Genomic DNA, 19,643 nt, shown 5'->3' with positions numbered 1-19,643 from the left:
GTGATTCTCCTGTCTCAGCCTCCTGAGTAGCTGGGATTATAGGTATGCGCCATCACGCCCGGCTAATTTTTGTATTTTTAGTATAGACGGGGGTTTCACCATGTCAGCCAGGCTGTTCTCAAACTCCTGACCTCAAGTGGTCCACCCACCTCTGCCTCCCAAAGTGCTGAGATTACAGGCATGAGCCACCATGCCCAGCTATCCTCTCATTTTCACAGGTGGAGAGACTGAGGCCCAGAGAGGGGAAGGGGAGTCTTTGGGGGCACACAGTGGCAGAGGTGGACTAGGAGTCAGAAGCAGACCTCCAGCCCCCTGGGCCAGCCCTCCCTTTGTCTCATTGCTCTTCATCAGGTAGAAGGAGAAGCCGCCTTGGCCCCAGAATCTAACTTTGTCTCTTTCCTCACCCAGAGAGTTGTATGCATCCCGCCACCTCTTTCTGTACCCCACCCCTGCAAACCACAAACCATCTTGGGCACCTAAGACACCTCCACTGACACTCCTCTGCTGTGTTTGACCTTGGAGCTGGCTCTGGCAGAAGAATTGAGTGGGCTTAAAACAGCCTGTCTTACATCATTGCCTGGTGCCTCACACCCACCCAGGCATGTTATCATAGGCAACATCTAAACCAGCAGCACCTTTTAAATTTTCCATTGAGAATAACCACCACTTATTAAGCACCCGGTAAATGCTGGTGACCCTACCTGGCTGTTGTCAATCACTGTTTCATTTCATCCTCACAACCGTCCTTTAAATGTAGACGTTCCCACTTTACAGATGAGCAAACTGAGGCTCGTAGAGGTGAAGTCATTGCCTAAGCTAGTAAGTGGCAGAGCTGGGCATTCTAAAACAACTGCTGTTAGTCAAAACCTTGGCAGATTTTACCCTCAGGGATTGGGGAATTGAGGCATCCCCATGGGAATTTAATAATACCTCATATCTAAATAAACCAGGCTTTGATAATGTCTGGGAGATGCCTTTGGTTTATCTGACAGCCTCACCAGGTGCCAGCAGGCAACAGGAACGGCTTTAGTGGCACACTGGGACCCAATGGGAGCAGGTGCCAGGACTCCAAAGGTCCCCAGAGGTCAGAGGTAGGTAGACCCTCAAATCACCTAGACCACCCTCTTATGTAGATGGGGAAACTGAGGCTCAGAGAGGGGAGTGACTTGCTGACAGTTGTCATGTCTAACCTCTTTATCTGTTCTAACGAGTAGCCAGGGACCAAGAATCGGGAGCATTTTGGGCGTCGATTGTATTACAATTCAAGCCCCACCTTGGCAAGTTACTGAATGTCTCTGTGCTTTGGTTTCCCCAGGTGTCCAGGGGAGTCACAGTGGTCTGTACCTTAAAGGGTGGCAGTGAGGATCACATGAGTGAATCTGTGTAGAGTCCCAGCGCAGAGCTGGCAGGCAGGGCGCAGGCCATGAGTGTTGCTGGGGTGATGGTGGCCATGGTGAAATGGGATAACCCTGGAGTCGGCGAACCTGGATTTTCATCCCGTCTCTGAGACTCTTGCATGTGACCTTGATCAAGTTGCTTAACCTCTCTGAACTGCAATTTCAAGTGCAAATAGGGAACAAGAGCCAAATGTTCCATAAAAACATGATTTTTTAAACTGTCTGGGGTTCTAAGAGCATGATCTTGTAAGTCATGTCAAGATCCTTACACGGGTCTTGTAAGGAAAAGGTTGGTGTCGTGGATGGGCCAGTTGTCCAGGTCCTTCCCTACAAGCTCCATGAGGGCAGTGCCTTTGTTGGGGCTGTTTACCATTGCATCCCAGCAAGTGCAACACAGAGGACGGACGCATGGTGGGCCCTTAGTATTTGTTGGATGGAGGGAAGAAGGGAGGGAGCAATAGAAGGATGGGTGGGCGATCCTTCTTTGGAGAATGAGCTTAGATGCTGAGCAGCGTGGTTTGCTGAATGTCTTCCTTCTGCAGAGATTGATGGGGGCAGAGGAGGAGGCTCTCTGTGCTGCTGAATTTCTCCCTGGGTGTGAGACGGGCTGATTAGTCACGGAGTCAGCCCAGGACATCAGCATGAAAAGCTGCATTTCTCAGAACTTCCTGGAAGGTTGACCTTTACTGAGAGTTTTGGGATCTTAGTCACCAAACGATGCCTTATTGGCAGCTGGGTGGAATTTTTTGCGTGTGCTAATCATTTCCTTCTCCTCACCTAGTAGCAACCTATGACACACTTTGCCCACACAACTGAAAAAATAAATCTTTTACATGATGAAAGTCAAACTAAATCTGAGCTGATAACTCTCAACCCCCACACTATTGACTTTTGGGGCTGGATGATTCTGTTGCGGAGGACTGCCCTGTGTAATGCAGGCTGTTTAGCTGCATCCCTGGCCTCTACCCACCAAGTACCAGTAGAAATTCCTGAGTTGTGATAACCAGAATGTCCCCAGACATTGCCAGATGTCCTCTAGGAGGCAAAACTGAAAATATGTCCATCTCAGGTGGCGCTGGTTTATTTGCATTTAGTAATCTTCCTCAGTTCTTCTGGTTGCTCTTCTAGGCTGCTTACACAGATTGTGAGTTATTGCAGACTATATGATGGTCAGATCTGCCTCTGTGGCTGGTACTGTTACCCGCTCTTACAGGGAAGAAAATGAAGGCTCAGCACGTTAAGTGGGTAGCTCAGGATTACATTTCAAAGTCGGCTTCAAAACTCCATTTAAGGCCAGGTATATCTCACCGTGAACTCTGTATTGGTCCCTGGGAGACTTCAACTGTGTCATGATTTTTGCCCTCTGATCTCTGGATCCAAAGGGAGGATCACCTCGAGGCCATGGAACTATAGTAGGCTCGTGCTGCACTTGAGCCACGGCACTCTCTACCGCAGACTTGGCTCTACTTTCTGGCCTGGTATTTATTACTGGATTGCAAACCTTGCCTCCCTGATGAATCAGAAAGGCTTGAGCTGTGGTAAATGCAGGTACTGTCACCTGGCTGCTGGGTTCTCCATCAGCATCCTTGAGAGTCATACAGTTTATTATCCATATCCAAACAGCCTGGTCCATCCATTCCACAAATAAGAACTGACACCTGCTGTGTGTGCCCGGCCCCGTGTGAGGCACTGGGAGTAATTCTAATAGCAGATGTTTATTGAGTGCCTGCTATATGCCTGGTGCTGAGCTCAGTGCTTTCTTTATAGGAGCCAATTCATTTAAACCCCACAAGGACCCTTGGAGGTAGATGTTCTTACTGTTCCCATTTTACAGCAGAGGAAACTACAGCAGAGAATGAAATTGCTTGCCCAAGCTGCAAAGTGAAGAGTTAGGATTCCAACCAGGCCTTGTGGCTCCTGAGTTCTCCTCTTACCTGCTGTTCCGCTTCCCACATGGGGATAAGTGGAGACCTCACCCCTGCAGCTGACTTTAAGAGGGTGGATAAGGCCTGAATGAAGGGCGGGTGCCCATGCGGCAGGAACCAGAGGAGCAGCCGATCTTACTGATCCTGCATCCGAGAAGGTGGAGATGGGAGCGTCTCAGAAGCATCCCCTCCTCTCTCCCCTCTGCTCCAAGACTACTGGTCTTGAAGTAAGCTTGTGGCTGCCTTAAAGCCCTTAATCGTCCTAAGCCGTGAGGACAAAAGGCAGGAATCAACCCCGAGACATCCCGAGTTAAACTGCCCTGTAAGGGCTCTGCAGCCAGGCTCAGCCTCTCAAAGTGGGGACCCTGGGCACACAACAGGGCTTAACCCAGTGCTCAGTAATGTATAGGGTGTATGGGACTGAAATACCATGTGGTTTCTTCTTTATATGGAAAAAATTCATTGAGGGTAAGAATGGGACTATGTAATAAATATTCTAGAAAAAGTATGTAATTAGAAAAATTGGTAAATTGGGCTGGGCATGGTGGCTCACGCCTGTAATTCCAACACTTTGGGAGGCCGAGGCGGGCAGATCACCTGAAGTCAGGAGTTCGAGACCGGCCTGACCAACATGGAGAAACCTAGTCTCTACTGAAAATACAAAATTATCCGGGCGTGGTGGCACATGCCTTTAATCCCAGCTATTCAAGAGGCTAAGGCAGGAGAATCACTTGAACCCAGGAGGTAGAGGTTGCGGTGAGCTGAGATGGTGCCACTGCACTCCAGCCTGGACAACAAGAGCAAAACTTCATCTCAAAAATAAATAAATAAATAAAATAAAAGTTGGCAAATGGATAGTAGTGTGGTGGGCAGGTAAGCAGTTGTATTAGTGTGACCTTTGAGGTATGTCCTAGGACCCAGGGAGAAAAGGGAAAAAGGGCCCCTGCCCTGGCACAGCAGCCCACGGCCTTGCCCTGGCACCCTGGCTCAGAGAGTGGTTTCTTAACAGGTACAGGATGGAGGACACACGGCAATTTCCCATAAAGTAATATCAGCCACCCTGTATCGGGCGCTTCCTGTGTCCCAGGTGCCAGCCAAGCTTACCACATCCATCCTCTTATTGCCCCTCAACAAAAGCCAGATCAAAAAGATATTCTTGACTGGGCACGGTGGCTCATGCCTGTATTCCCAACACTTGGGAGGTCGAGACGGGCAGATCACTTGATGTCAGGAGTTTGAGACCAGCCTAGGCAACATGGTGAAACCACATCTCTACTAAAAATACAAAAATTAACCAGGCATGGTGGCGGGCGCCTGTGATACCAGCTACTCGGGAGGCTGAGGCACAAGAATCACTTGGACCCAGGAGACGGCGGTTGCAGTGAGACAAGATTGTGCCACTGCACTCCAGCCTGGGTGACAGGGCAAAACTCCTTCTCAAAAAAAAAAACAAAAAGATATTCTTATTTCCTCTTTGGCAGATGAGGAAACAGAGGCTTAGAAGGGTTAAGAGACTTACTGAAGCCATTCAGCTAGTAGGAACTCAGATCAAGGTTTAAACCCAGGTCTGTGTGACAAACGCTGAAGTTTCTGCTTCTGGGTTCCTTCGCTTTGGTCTGGAGGGCAGCCCCCAAAGGGTGGGGATGGACCATGATCTTTTCCCAAATGTGTGGCTTCTCCCAGCAGGTATGAGGTCAACCCCGACCCACCAGCCCTGCCTTCATGCTCAGAGATGGAGCCGTTGCTGGGAACAGGCTGGTTCAATGCCTTTCAACAGGAGGCTGTTCAGTCCCCCTGTCTTACCCGCCCGGCGGCTCCTGATTTGGGGGATTTGAAAATGTGGGGAGGGTCAGGGTTGTTATCAAAACTTGCAGGTACCATGGGCATTTAGGGCCAAGTTCCCGGGTGCTGCTGTCCTTTGAGGCATAAGAGTGTTAGGTGATGCAGTACAGAATACAGTTGCTTCTGTATTGAGAGATGCTGGGGAGAGTGAAGGAGTCCTGTCGCGAACACACAGCCTGGCTCTGGACATGCCCCTTGCTCTTCCTGAAGCGGGGGGACCAGCCCCTTCCAGGGGCTCCCACAGTATGTGGTTGTGTGTCTGGGGTGGGCACGAGGGTTAATCCTGCAGTTCTGGGTGGCTGGCACACTCCCGCCCTCTGGTGGCAGAGCTGAGATCCCTGCGTCACCCTCCTCAATCCCCCATCTTTCCAAAGAACTGTTCTACCCTGATAATGTAACTTTTAGGTGCGCCTGTGGCCCATGACCTAGGGCTGCCCCTGAGATTGTATGTATACCCCATGTGCATAGAATACAGGACTCACAACTGGCCAAACCGGATTGTCCTAGGACACCAAACTCACTCAAGAGGAGGGGATTTGCCTTTAAAAGACAGTCACTGTGGAATGAGCAGCAATGTTAGCATCAGATAATTTGGATTATAATCCAAGCTCCAGCACTCTCTAAACTGTGTGACTTTGAGAACGTTTCTTATTACCTATTCTTTCCTCATGTGCAAAATGTGGCATCCTAGTGACAACCTCCTAGGACCATTGGGAGGATTCGAAATCACAAATGCAAGCTCCTTCCATGAGGCCTGCTGCTCAGGATGCTGGGTTCCCTCCCCTGAAGAGGTGGCAGGAGAAGCATCATGCTGTGCCTACAGGCATGAGCACATCCAGACCATCTCAGACTGGGAAGAGCTCATTTGCAGGAGGGGAGTCCACTGCTCTGTTTCTTGGGGCAGGAATCACCTGTTTCAGAATCACTGGGAGCAGGAGTGTTGTTAAAAGTACAGATTCCTAAGCCCCACCCCAGACCTCCTGCATGTGGGACTGAGGACGCTGAAATTCCACAAGCTCCCTGAGACCTTTATGTTCCCCAAACGCTAAGAACTACTGTCCCACTGTGAATCTCAAGTCTCCACATGGCCCTGTTGCTGTTGGGCTGTTTCAAGTCCGTTCAACCTTGGACTTCTGAAGGTCTCTCCTTGTGAGGAGGAACAGGTACCCTGAGGCTGACCCTCAGAGCTGGAAAGGACCTCAGGAGACCAGCCCCTTTGGTCCTTCTAGTAGAGTCCAAAAGCCCGGGCCTGGGCACCGGACTGGAATCCACGCAGCTCTCAGGAGAAGCTGGGGCGATCTCGCAGCACCCACTCTCATGGTCTGAGGGAGATCACAGGCTGATCCAAACTTACAAGGAGGCCAGGAGGAAGGAACACAGGCTGGAAGCATGGGTGGGCTTGGGAGAGAGGTGTGTGGCTGGAAGACAGTGTTCTGTTAGCTTATGCCCCTGCTTCCCACATCACGGTGTGGGAAAGGGGAGGCAGTCAGGTGTTCAGCCTCTGCAGCCAGGCTGCCGCTTTGCTACTCACTGGCTGGGTGAACCTGGGGCAGCGGCCTAAGCGCTCTGCACCTCACTTTCCTCTTTGAGAACATGGAGTTTCTAAAGTACCTGCCACTTCAGAGGGTCATAAGGATTCAATAAGCCAATACGTACAGAGAGGGTAGTGCAGAATCTGATCCAGATGAGTAGTCGGTAAATGACGCTTCCAGATTAATAGGATTATTGATCATAGGATGTTTCTGCCAAAAGGGGATACACATTTCATCCAGCAGAACTGTCCCGCCATTTGGATCTCCCCCAGTGGAGGTCCGCCCGCTGAGTCATTCATTCATTTCCACAAATACTCCATTCTTCTTGCATACAAAGATGATTGAAGCTCTGCTTTGTTTTTGGCATGGGCTGAGGAGCTAGGGATGCACAATGGATTTGGAGCTTGTATTTTATATTCTAGAAAAAGAGGTGACAAACAAGTAGGGAAATACGAAAATATATAGAGTTGTTTTAAATGGTGATAAGAAGAAATGGCTGGGTATGGTGGCTCATGCCTGTAATCCCACCATGCACTTTGATAGGCAAAGGTGGGTGGATCGCTGGACGTATATATATAAATTATCTGAGCATGGAAGCACATGCCTGTAGTCCCAGCTACTCAGGAGGCTGAGGTGGAGGATCACTTGAGCTCAGGAGGTTGAGGCTGCAGTGAGCCAAGATTGTGCCACTGCATTCCAGCCTGGGTGACAGTGAGACCCTGTCTCAAAAAAAAAAAAAGATTAGAAGAAATAACTCATAATAAGAGATTAGGAAGCAGTTGACTGTCAGGGAGGGCTTCTCCAAGAAGGTGACATTTGCAGAAGGAACTGAGTGATGAGCATAACTTCTAGATATCTAGATATCTAGAAGTTATGCTCATCACTCAGTTCCAGGCATTGTAAAGCCTCTGACATTTGTGGCATGAGCCTATAGTCCCAGCTACTTGGGAGGCCAAGGCGAGAGGACTGCTTGAGGCTAGGAGCTTGAGGCCAGCCTGTGCAACATAGCAAAACCTCCATTCTTTAAAAAAAAAAAAAAAGACAATGACATTTAAGGATAATTCACCACTGTAAGAGAAGACCCCACTGAGGGGAGGAGAGAGGCATTAACCTGATAATCTACTCTCCCCTAGCCCCCTGGAGGAGCAGGACTCAGAGGGTACCAGAGAGGGAGAGGGAGTCTCCGGTGGAGGTGGGAGGCAGGGAAAGGTCTGTGTGCCGGGGGCAGGTGGACACCGCACAGAACCCTGGCAGGAAAGGGAGATCTTCAGTCAGCTAATGATTCAACACATCTTAACTGTGCACCTACTAACTTCCAGGCATCGTCTCAGGCCCTGGGAGAACACCAAGGAACAAGGCAAAGGTCCCTGCCCTTGTGGGACAGGCATTCCAATGGGGAGAGCCAGACAATAAACCTATACAGGGAAATGGGGTAATGGGGTGACTGAGGGGCTGAGCTATTCTAATTCAGGAGCCACTGGCTTCTCTAAGGAGGTGATATTGGAGACCTGAGTGATGGGAAAGGGCAGCTGAGCAGAGATCTGGGGGGAGAAGCTTCCCAGATAACGAGAACAGCAAGTGCAAAGGCCCTGAGGCAGCCCTGAGCTTGGCTTCTTGCCTGAAGCAGGGACGGGTAGAAGATGAGGTAGGAGAGGGTGGCAGGAAGGGGCTAGATAATGTGCAGTCTTACAGACCATGGAAAGAAATGTGGACTTTATTCTGAGTGCACTGGGGAGGTGTCAGTGAGCTCTAAGCCAGGAAGAGGACACAATCGGATTGGTGACTTTAAAGAAGCTCAGTGGCTGCTGTTTAGCAAATGGAGTGTAGAGGCAAGAGTGAAAGATGAGAGAGCGGTGAGGCAGCTGTGGCTGGAGAGTGATGGTTGTGGCCGTGGCCGTGGAGATAGAGTTAAGTGGTCAGACCCAGGATGTGTCTTGGAGGTGCAGCTGTCAGCATCAGCTGGTGGGTTGGATGTTGGGACAGGGAAACAAGAACTAAGAACACTGCCCAGGCTTATGGTCTCAGCCCCAGGGTGGATGGGGCACTTTTTTTTTTTTTTTTTTTTTTGAGATGAAGTCTCCTTCTCTTGCCCAGACTGGAGTGCAGTGATGTGATCTTGGCTCACTGCAACCTCTGCCTCCCAGGTTCAAGCAATTCTCCTGCCTCCACCTTCCAAATAACTGGGAATACAAATGTGCGCCACCACACCCGGCTGATTTTTGTATTTTGTAGTACAGAAAGGGTTCACCATGCTGGCCATGCTGGTCTTGAACTCCTGACCTCAAGTGATCCACCCACCTCGGCCTCCCAAAGTGCTGGAATTACAGGCGTGAGCCACTACGCCTGGCCTATGGGGCACCTTTTATTGGGACAGGATCTCAAGGAGCAAGTTGACCCCCTGGCAAGTTGGCAGTAGAGCCTAGGCCAGAGAATGCCAATATCCTGGGTAGCCCAGGACTTGTGCCCCCTCCCTACTGCCTTCTAAAAGAGGAGATTTGCTCCTAGAGCCTCCAGAAGGAAGACGCCTTAAAATACAAACCCTGGCTCCAAGACCAGCAGCATCCCAGCCACTAAGTCTTTGAAATGACCTTTACACAAGGCTGAGATACCACCAAGACCCGTGCCTGAGATTGCCACAGGAATGCTAATCACACATACACCCAGCAGCCTGTGCGCTAGGAGATGAATCACCGAAGCCTTGACCAATGGAGTATGTATTAGCAATTAATTTTAATTGCCCCCAATTAATCACTGCAGCCAAAGCTTGGTTTCTACAACCCTATTATCACCTGGGCGAAATAGTCTTTGCTCCTATGGGGAAGCAAGGAGCTCCTTTTTTTCCATGGAAGTTTACTGAACCTAATAACCCCAAGACACAGCATGTGGTATCTGTCCCCAGCACATAGACAGCTCCTCATCCCAGGAGACAGCAGGGCAGCCCCGAGAGACCATGTTTCACTCTGGTGACCCTGGGTCAGGGTAGGAACTGATTTACTTTGCAGAAGCTGAAACCTCAAACTTCAAGACTTCAGGGGCTGCATGTTGTTGAATAGCTTCTCACGTGGAAACATGAGGCCAGGGAAAGGAGGTTCCCCTCTACCAGAACTCAGGAAACCCTATTTTTGGCAAGCTTCTCAGGTCATGCTGATAGGCAGCTGGACTGGGGAATTAGAGTTTTAGATAACTCATGTCTTCACAGGGCCAGGGCACACAGGGCAGGTGGGCACGGAGTAGCTAAATGCCAGGTCCTTGCGACTTTCTGTGTCAAAAAGATTCAATTGGGAAGCCTGTCATAGTACTTGAGTCACAAATAATTTGACCTAAAAATCAGAAGAGTTTATTCATTGGTTCATTCATTGTGTAAACATTTTTTGAGTTCTTACTAAGTGCCACGTCCCAGGGAGATACAGGGGTTGGAAAAATAGATGACTAAGCTTACAGTCAAGTAAGATACGATGAATACAGTCAAAAGGGGAAGATACTGAGAGAGAGGCCTGTGTACATGACCACAGACCCCCCCCAAAGAAAGGAGCAATGCAGAGAGGGTTCAGAGAGGAGGTGGAGCCAGGTCAAGGGTTAAGTGATAGAATAATGGCCCCCAAAGATGTTCACACCCTAATCCCTGGCACCTATGCATATGTTACCCTACATGGAAAGAGGGACTCTGCAGGTGTGATTACTTTAAGCGTCTTGGGATGGGGAGACAATCTTGGACTTTCCAGATAGTCCCAATGCAATCACAGGGTCTTTGTAAGAGGGAGACAGGAGGATCTAAGTCAGAGCAGGAGATGTGACCATGGGAGCAGAGGTCGGAGTGATTGGAGGGAGGGGCCACAAGCCAAGGAAGGCAGGCTGGGAAAAGCAAGAAAACAGATTCCCTCCTTGCTAACACTGTGATTTTAGAATGTCTGGCCTTCAGAACTGTAGGATACTAAATTTGAATTGCCAGCCGGGTGTGGTGACTCATGCCTCAGCCTCCCAAATTGCTGGAATTACAGGCACCCACCACCATGCCCAGCTGATTTTTATATTTTTAGTAGAGATGGAGTTTCACCATGTTGGCCAGACTGGTCTGGATCTCCTGGCTTCAAGTGATCCACCCGCCTCAGGATCCCAGAGTGCTGGGATTACAGGTGTGAGCCACCACGCCTGGCCTCCCCTCACTTTTTTTTCCTGTGCAGTATTTGTTTTTCGTTTTGTTTCTTAGTTGGGACCCTGTGACATATCAAGTCAATCTTCTATCCATTAAAAAAATTGTTTCGTTGTGTAAGCATTTATTTTCCCTTTTTTCTTTATGTGTAATATCCAAACAGAACTGCCTCTTTTTTCTTATTATTATTATTGAGATGGGGTCTTGCTATGTTGCCCAGGCTAGTCTTGAGCTTCTGGGCTCAAGCGATCCTCCCGCCTCAGCTTCCCAAATAGCTGGGATTATAGGCACACACCACAACTTAGCCATAAATTCTCCTGGCCATAAAGTCTTCTGGCTAAGAATTTATTTTTGAAAGTTATTACATACTTTCCTTGGGAATCATTTTTTATGGCCCCATGATTTTCAGCTGGATGGGTGTGGTTAGTTTATTTAACTAATTTCCTGATGTTGGAAATCTCCAAGTTGTTTCCAGTTTCATATTATAAATACAGCAGTAGTGCCTTTATTTACTTAATATCATCTACATTTATGGTTGTTTTTTTAAGATTAGAATTCCAGAAATGGGATTCCTGGGGCAAAGGGGAGTATTTTTTTTAAGTTTTGGATACATATTATCCAGTTGCCCTCTGGAAAGTTTACACCAGTGCACACTTCCACCAGCAGTGTCTTTGAGCTCCCATTTTTTATCATCTCCTTCACAGCTGTGAAATTTTAAAAACTGATCTTTGCTCATTTGACTGATGAGACATACCACCTTCCTTTTTTCTTTTTTTTGGAGACAGAGTCTCGCTCTGTCACCAGGCGCCAGGCTGGTGTGCAGTGGCACGATCCTGGCTCACTGCAAACTCCGCCTCCCAGGTTCAAGCAGTTCTCCTGCCTCAGCCTCCCAAGTAGCTGGGACTACAGGTGCACGCCAGCACGCCCAGCTAATTTTTGTATTTTTTTAGTAGAAACGGGGTTTCACTGTGTTAGCCAGAATGATCTCGATCTCTTGACCTTATGATCTGCCCACCTCGGCCTCCCACAGTGCTGGGATTACAGGCGTGAGCCACCGCACCCAGCCCCACCTTTTGCTGAATATTTTAATAGTTGTGTAATATTTTGTCCAGGCAGCTGTGTCATTTTTTTCATTGACTGGCTCCAATGGGTTTGTGCATTTAGGATGTTTCCAGTGTTGGAGTTTTATCAGTTACACTGCTGACATCACTGTGCTTAAAACCTAAACTGGGCTGAGTGTGGTGGCTCACGCCTGTAGTCCCAACACTTTGGGAGGCCAGGGCAGGTGGATCATGTGACGTCAGGAGTTTGAGACCAGCCTAACCAACATGGTGAAACCCGATCTCTACTAAAAATACAAAATTAGCCAGGTGTGGTAGCACATGCCTGTAATCCCAGCTACATGGGATGCTGAGGCAGGAGAATCGCTTGAACCCAGGAGGTGGAGGTTGCAGTGAGCCGAGATCGCGCTGTTGCACTCCAGCCTGGGCAACAAGAGCAAAACTCCATCTCAAAAAAAAAAAAAAACGAAAAAAAAAGAAACCTATACTGATTCTTTCCTGGTGTTGTTTCTGTCTTTCGAGGGCACTATGATGCCCGGGCCCGTGTCCTCGTTTGCCACATGACCACCCTGCTCCAGGCGCCTTTGGAGGAGCTGGATGTCCTTGAAGAGACATTCCTGGAGAGCCTGAAGGAAATCAAAGAGGAGGAATCTGAGTAAGAAAGTCCCGCAACACCCATCAGTATCCAAGGATTTCCACTTAAGTGCACTTTGCAGATAACAGAGTCCCCTTCTCCTTTTAAGAGATGGTGCAGTGAGGTGGGAGGAACTGTGGACAGAGTCACAGCTGTAGCCCTGACTCACTATGTGGCCTTAGCCAGCTACTTGCCCTCTCTGGGCCTCTGACCTCATTTGCAAGAGGAAAAGATGAAATGGACCGGGCACGGTGGCTTACGCCTGTAACCCCAGAACTTTGGGAGGCCAAGGCGGGTGGATCATTTGAGGTCAGGAGTTTGAGACCAGCCTGGCCAACATGATGAAACCCCAACTCTACTAAAAATACAAAAATTAGCCAAGCATGGTAGTGTGCACCTGTTGTCCCAGCTACTTGGGAGGCTGAGGCAGGAGAATCGCTTGAGCCTGGGAGGCGGATGTTGCAGTGAACCAAGATTGTGCCACTGCAAAACGGTATGGGTGACAGAGTGAGACTCCATCTCAAAAAAAAAGAAAGATGGCCAGGTGCAGTGGTTCGTGCCTGTAATCCTAGCACTTTGGGAGACCGAGGCAGGCGGATCACCTGAGGTCAGGAGTTCAAGACCAGCCTGGCCGACATGATGAAACCCCATCTCTACTAAAATACAAAAATTAACTGGGCATGATGGCAGGTGCCTGTAATCACAACTACTTGGGACAATCACTTGAACCTGGGAGACTGTGGTTGCAGTGAGCCGAGATCACGCCACTGCACTCCAGGTTGGGCGACTGATCGAGACTCCATCTCAAAAAAAAAAGGAAATGAATGATTGCTAAGGGCCTTGAATCTGTGACTAACCCTGGGGCCCTGACACCCTGTTCCACCTCAGGCTCTTGTAACACCTGGTCCATGGGCACAATTTACCTGGATTCAATTTCTGTCTCTGACACCCGTCCACTGTTTGACATTGGGTGGGTGGCCTTGCTTTTCTAAGCTACAACGTTCTTATCTGTGAAATAGGAATAAGGATAGTGCCCTCCCAGGATCACTGGGGAGAATGAATGTCCGCACATTGTAAAATGCATAGCCCAGGGCTGGCACACAGCAAGTGCTCGGTAAACACGAGTCCTCTCCTTCCCCAGCATGTCCCGGAGCCATCAGTTGTAGAGTTGCTTTGCTGTCTCTATATGGTCAAGAGTGTGTAGAAGGAAATAATCCTGGTAACTTGGCCAGATCTCAGCTCTTTGCAGAACACCTTACACAGGATCTAATCCCAGAGCAATAAATCAATTTCAGTCACAGCCTAATCATAGATTCCTGGTAGCAGGCACGTCTCCCAGCTCTGGGCTTTGTTTTCAGCTGCTGTGGTGTTCTTTGACCAGCCAGGTTATACCAGTTCAACCCACCTGGAAACTTAATCCTAAAGCAAATTGAGACCCAGAGTCACCCTCATGCTAGAGTTTGTGGAGCAAAGGAAAGGGTTATTTCTTTGAGAAAGGAGGAAACTTGGTTTGTTGAAATAAGCTGTAAATGTACGAGCTTTGACTCCCAGAGTTGTATCAGTATAGAAATACCTGGATCCATGCCAATTACCATAATCACGAGGGCTTCTTAGTTTCTTTGGATATGTCAGAAATTTATCAGATCTTAGATGCCTTGAAATTAAGGAACCTCTCAGTTATTATTTGGAAATCTTATTATCAGAGAGAAACATATCACCCGGAGCAATTTGTTCTGATAATACCAGTCATGCCAGGTCAGGGAAGATATAAACCAGAAGGTCTAACACAGGCCAGTTCTACCACTTACCAGCCACACGAGCTTGGCCATTATTTAACTTCTCTGAGCTTCAATTTCCTCATCTGCAAAATGGGGATAAGAGTAGCACCCTCCTCACGGGGTTCTTGAGGGGCCCAAATGAGTTCATATATATGTAAAGTGTTTCCTGGGACAGAGTAACTAGTCCATAAATATTATTTGCTGTTGCTAACAGTACTGTTCTAATCGTGTCATTATAGACCCTTTTATAGATGATTATAGGCCCTATTATAGTCCATGTATAGACCCTTTCCCCAGAAAAAGGCTTCACAAATGTAATTGTTTATGTTAATTAACACATTATTGTTAATTGTTTTTGGAGACCTCTTGGATTCTGTGGTCTCTGCAAGGATCTGTGACCCAGGGAAGACATAGCAACTGTTCAGCCAGGAGACCTGGCTCTCAGTTTGGTTCTGCTACCAACTTTCTGTGTGGCCTTGGGCACATGGCTTTCCCTCCCTGGACACCAGCACCCATTTACTTTTTTTTACATAAACAATTAGGGGATTGAATGCTATGTAGATTTCTTTTAACTGTAAGGTTTTGTGTTTCTGGGAGGTGAGCTCGTCACTGGGCACACCAAGGCGACTGCAGCTGGGGTCTAGAGTATCACGTACCTCCCCTCTGCTCCTGGCTCCCTGTCTGAGCCCTAAGGCCACCCGGCTTCTCTCACTTGTTTAGAGACTTCACTTCTCTCTGTCCCTCATTGCTTTATGTCTCACATGAGGATAATGGTGGTATCGCCATCATAGAGTTGTTGAGAGGATTAAATTACTTAACACATATCAAACCTGGGACCCGTGCTTGGCACATAATAGATTCTCAGCACTTATGAGCTAATGAGCTGCTGGAGTTGATACTGCTCACATAGGCCCGGCGTGGTGGCTCACACCTGTAATCCCAGCACTTTGGGAGGCCGAGGCAGGTGGATCACCTGAGGTCAGGAGTTCCAGACCAACCTGACCAAACCCCGTCTCTACTAAAAATACAAAAATTAGCTGGGCATGATGGCAGGTGCTGAGGCTGAGGCAGGAGAATCGCTTGAACCCAGGAGGCGGAGGTTACAGTGAGCCAAGATCACACCATTGTACTCCAGCCTGGGCAACAAGAATGAAACTCTGTCTCAAAATAATTAAAATGAAAATTAAAAATAAAAAAAGATACCACTCATATCATAAAAACGTTGGCAGCATCAGATTTTTCTTGAATGCCTACTAGATGCAGACGCAAAAGGCAGTCTCATTCGATCCTCATAGCAGCCCCCTATGTGTTTCACACATAAAGAAATAAAGTCAGAGAGGTGGCATAACTCAGCCAAGGTCACACAGCTGGCCAGCAGCATCTGATTCAACCACCATGTCCACTCTGAATGGCCCTCACTGTGTCCTTCAAGGCCTGGCTGACAGCGGCAGGGTTCCTCCTTAATTCTGAAGAAAACAGGAAAGATACTTATTTTATGGGGTCATTCAGGCTTTTACTAGTAAAGTGTCTATAGACCTCTCAGCGATAAGCTCTCTCCATCTGTCAACATGAAAAAGTGATTTAAAAACAGAAGGTGATGGTGAAGATAAGGACAGGAAACACCCTTTCATGGGAGATAAGATGGCAGAGAGTAAGACTGATCTGTGGATCTATGAGATGGGCAATGCGGGCGTCTTGCTCTTCAGGAGGTATCTGGCTTCAGCCTGAGATTTGGCCCAAATCTGTATGTGATTTCAGCCTTTGTCTTTGGGCAGCTGACATGGAAATGGCAACTCAGCTTGGCTTCTGCCTTTTCAGCATGACCGTGATTGTACTACAGTGTGGGGTGCCATCGTGTCTAATCAGCGGGCAGTCAGTGATGAGAGCAAGGCTGTCATTCAGATTTAGTGTTCTCTGAGTTTTCACTTCCAAGGAAAAGGAAGGAAGCATTGTAAATGTGACTCAGTGCAAACATCTCCCTTTTGCTTTCAGTGTTGAGATTCAGACAATTGAAGTAATTGCAAGAGTGAAGTGCTGCAATAATGAATGATGCCTGGGAAAGCTATTTTATGTACAAAACAATTATTTAAAATGTGCAAATACTGAAATTATCAGGGAAATAGATTGGCCATTCAACTGAACATTAGGAGAGGGCCTTAGCCAAGTAACTTTAGGGAAAATATCTTCTTTTCCAATCCACAAATGTTTATAAACTTTTCTGGGGGGAGATGGGGAGACAGAGTCTTGCTCTGTCACCCAGACTGGAGTGCAGTGGCATGATCACACTCACTGAAGCCTCAACCTCACGGGCTCAAGCGATCCTCCCACTTCAACCTTCCAAGTAGTGTGGACTACAGGTGTGCACCACCATGCCCGGCTAATTTTTTTATTTTTGTAGGGACAGGATTTCGTCCTATTGCCCAGGCTGGTCTGAAACTCCTAGGCTCAAGGGATCCTCCCACCTCAGCCTCCCAAAGTGCTAGGATTACAGGCATGAGCTACCATGCCCAGCCTACGTATTCTTAGGTAGCTAACATGTCCATTCTGTACCTCTCTGATTTTCAGAGATTTAGACAGTGAGTTGGGGAGTATATCACCGGAGCAAGGTGGTCACCTTCTATCCCGTTGGAATAATTAGGCTCTTTACAAGAAAGATTTCCTGAGTGCCCTCTAGTTTCCAAGCCCGGGGCCAGCTGCTGAGGGTGAGGAATTGGAAATGGCTTGGTCTGTGCTCTGAGAACTTAGCAAATTTCAAACTTGAGTTACAGCAGAATCCCTGGAGGAAGAGCTTGTTACCGATATAGAATCTTCGTCCTTACACCCAGAGATTCTGCTCCAGGAAGCTGTGTTTTTAACAGGTACCCCCTGGTGATTCTGAGGCCCACCCTCTGAAAATCACTGGTGTAGAATTCCACGACAATGTGGCACAGAGGGTCAGAGGGCCCAGAATCGGGGCATCTCAGCAACCTTGGGGTTTTGGACAGTCTTCCTGGAGGATGTGTCCCACCTCAGCTGACTCCTGAAGGTTGAGTAATGTTGAACTTGTCACAGGAAGGTGGGAAGGTCCTTGATGGCCAGGAGCCAGAAGGTGGCTGGAGGCAGCTCAGTATTTCCCAAGGGTGATGTGTAAGTGAGGGATTGATGAGAATTGAAGCTAGAGAGGGAGACAGGGGTCAGGACACAGAGGGTGTGAGTGTCACACTGGGGAGAGGCGACAGTGTCCTGAAGACAGCCAGGTGGGCAAGGAGGGAAGAGGAGAGGGAGGCAAGCAGTCATGGTTATATTTTTCTATTAATACATGGCATCGGCCACTGCAGTGGTGCCATCTCATCATCCATCCATGGGTCATTTGATATTTATGTTTCCTAAGCGAGAAAAATCAAGACTCAGAAAAATTAGATGACCCAGCAAGTTCATGGCAGAGCTGAGCTCAAACACCTCTTCCCCAAATGTCCAGACTATTTCCAGGCCGCGTTTGTCGAATCAAGATGCTGCTGACTCAGTGCCACGCTGCTTGCCTAGTTGCACATTCTCATCGTATATCGTCAGCAACTTGAATTTTTTCTTCGGCCTTAAACTCTGCTGAAAATCAGTAATCTCCAGCCTTCCACTTTGAACTGAATTAAGAGTTATCAATTATGGGTCAAGGCAATTAAGGGTCAAAGTATATCCCTAGACTGTGTTTAGGAGGGAATTATTACAATAATAATGAAAAGAGTGATAATAGCAATAAACATATTAAATATACAGGATGCTAGTCACTATGTCTCAGTGCCTCTGTCTCATTTAGCCCTCACAATACCCCTGGCAATTCAGTACTATTGTTATCCCCATTTGTTGGTTGAGGAAACTCAGATATGACAAGTAATTTGTGTATAGTCACAAAGTTAAGTGGTTCTGTCCATGGCAGGGATAGATTAGGTTTGCTGCCATAACAAGTGACCTCCAAATAAGTACTCAGCAGCTTACGGGATTAAAGGCATATTTCTTGTTCATACTGCGTGTCCATTGCAGATTGGCTGGATTCACATTGTGGCTGGTTTCACATGAGTATGGCTTGAATTCACATTGTCTTGGTTCTGAGTCCTGGAGTGACCCCATCTAGATCATTGCTGGTCTCAGGGCAGAGAGAAAGAAGATGAGTCACTTTCCTGCACTGGCTTTAAAAATTCTGCCAGTTGTCCAGGCACTGTGGCTCACACCTGTAGTCCCAGCACTTTGGGAGGCTGAGGCAGATGGATCACTTGAGCCCAGGAGTTTGAGACCAGCCTGGGCAACATGGCAAAACCCCATCTCTACAAAAAATACAAAAATTAGCCAAGCATGGTGGCACATACCTATAGTCCCAACTACTTGGGAGGCTGAGACAGGAGGATCACTTGAACCTGAGAGGTGGAGGTTGCGGTGAGCCAAGATCCCTCCATGGCACTCCAGCCTGGGCAACAGAGCCAGACCTTGTCTCAAAAAAAGAAAGAAAAAAGATTCTGCCAGAAGTAACATGTATCACCTCCACCTACATTTTATTGGCTAAAGCTGGTCATATGACCACTCAGTTTGACAGGGCAGGCATGCATAATCTTTATGTAGAGAGGGATAACTGAATATGTGGTGAATGGTGATACAGCTACCACAACAGCAGAGCTGGGATGCATGCCTACATCCACAGAGCCTGAATCCTAACATTAGAACCCTCAATCTTGGCCAGGTGCAGTGGCTCACACCTGTAATCCCAGCACTTTGGGAGACCAAGGCAGGCAGATCACCTGAGGTCGGGAGTTTGAGACCAGCCTGACCAACATGGAGAAAACCCATCTCTACTAAAAATACAAAATTAGCCGGGCATGGTGGCACATGCCTGTAATGCCAGCTATACAGGAGGCTGAGGCAGGAGAATCACGAACCTGGGAGGCGGAGGTTGTGGCAAGCCAAGGTCACGCCATTGCACTCCAGCCTGGGCAACGAGAGTGAAACTCCATCTTAAAAAAAAAAAGAGAGAGAACCCTCAATCTTGATGGCCCTCCTGCCTCCCGCTGTGCTAGCTGCACATGGTTCAGCCTCATCCCGCACCACTGATGACATGAATTTCAATCGTGGAAAACCAGCATCCATCATGTGCACAGAGATTTTTACTATTGGTTTCTGCTTCAGTGTAATGAAGTGACCGAGAAGCACTGGGCTTTACACCCAGGAGATGCTTAGGAAAAAAATCTGTTGAGATGAGCTGGCAGGGAACCAAAAAGCACAGTAGGTCCCCAGATGCCCAACTCAAGTCCCATTTCATTTTTTTATTTTATTTTATTTTATTTTTTTTGAGACAGAGTCTC

At 48.0% G+C, this 19,643-nt stretch overlaps 1 protein-coding gene across 2 annotated transcripts in view; it reads left to right on the top strand.

Moving 5' to 3' along the window:
• The window catches only part of TMCO4 (transmembrane and coiled-coil domains 4), a 117,744-nt gene that overhangs the window by 29,825 nt on the left and 68,276 nt on the right, over positions 1–19,643 (top strand). For both annotated transcript variants that reach the window (XM_064363378.1, XM_021668308.2), the window contains one exon: positions 12,430–12,562. In XM_064363378.1, coding sequence (XP_064219448.1) covers positions 12,430–12,562 — 133 coding nt within the window. The remainder of the gene's footprint in view (positions 1–12,429; positions 12,563–19,643) is intronic.

This window comes from Aotus nancymaae, unplaced genomic scaffold, assembly GCF_030222135.1.
Source record: "Aotus nancymaae isolate 86718 unplaced genomic scaffold, 86718_ANA_hifiasm-v0.15.2.pri h1tg000053l, whole genome shotgun sequence".
Classification (NCBI taxonomy): domain Eukaryota; kingdom Metazoa; phylum Chordata; class Mammalia; order Primates; family Aotidae; genus Aotus; species Aotus nancymaae.
Note: the sequence above shows the minus strand (reverse complement) of the source record. Positions and strands in the feature narration are given on the sequence as shown.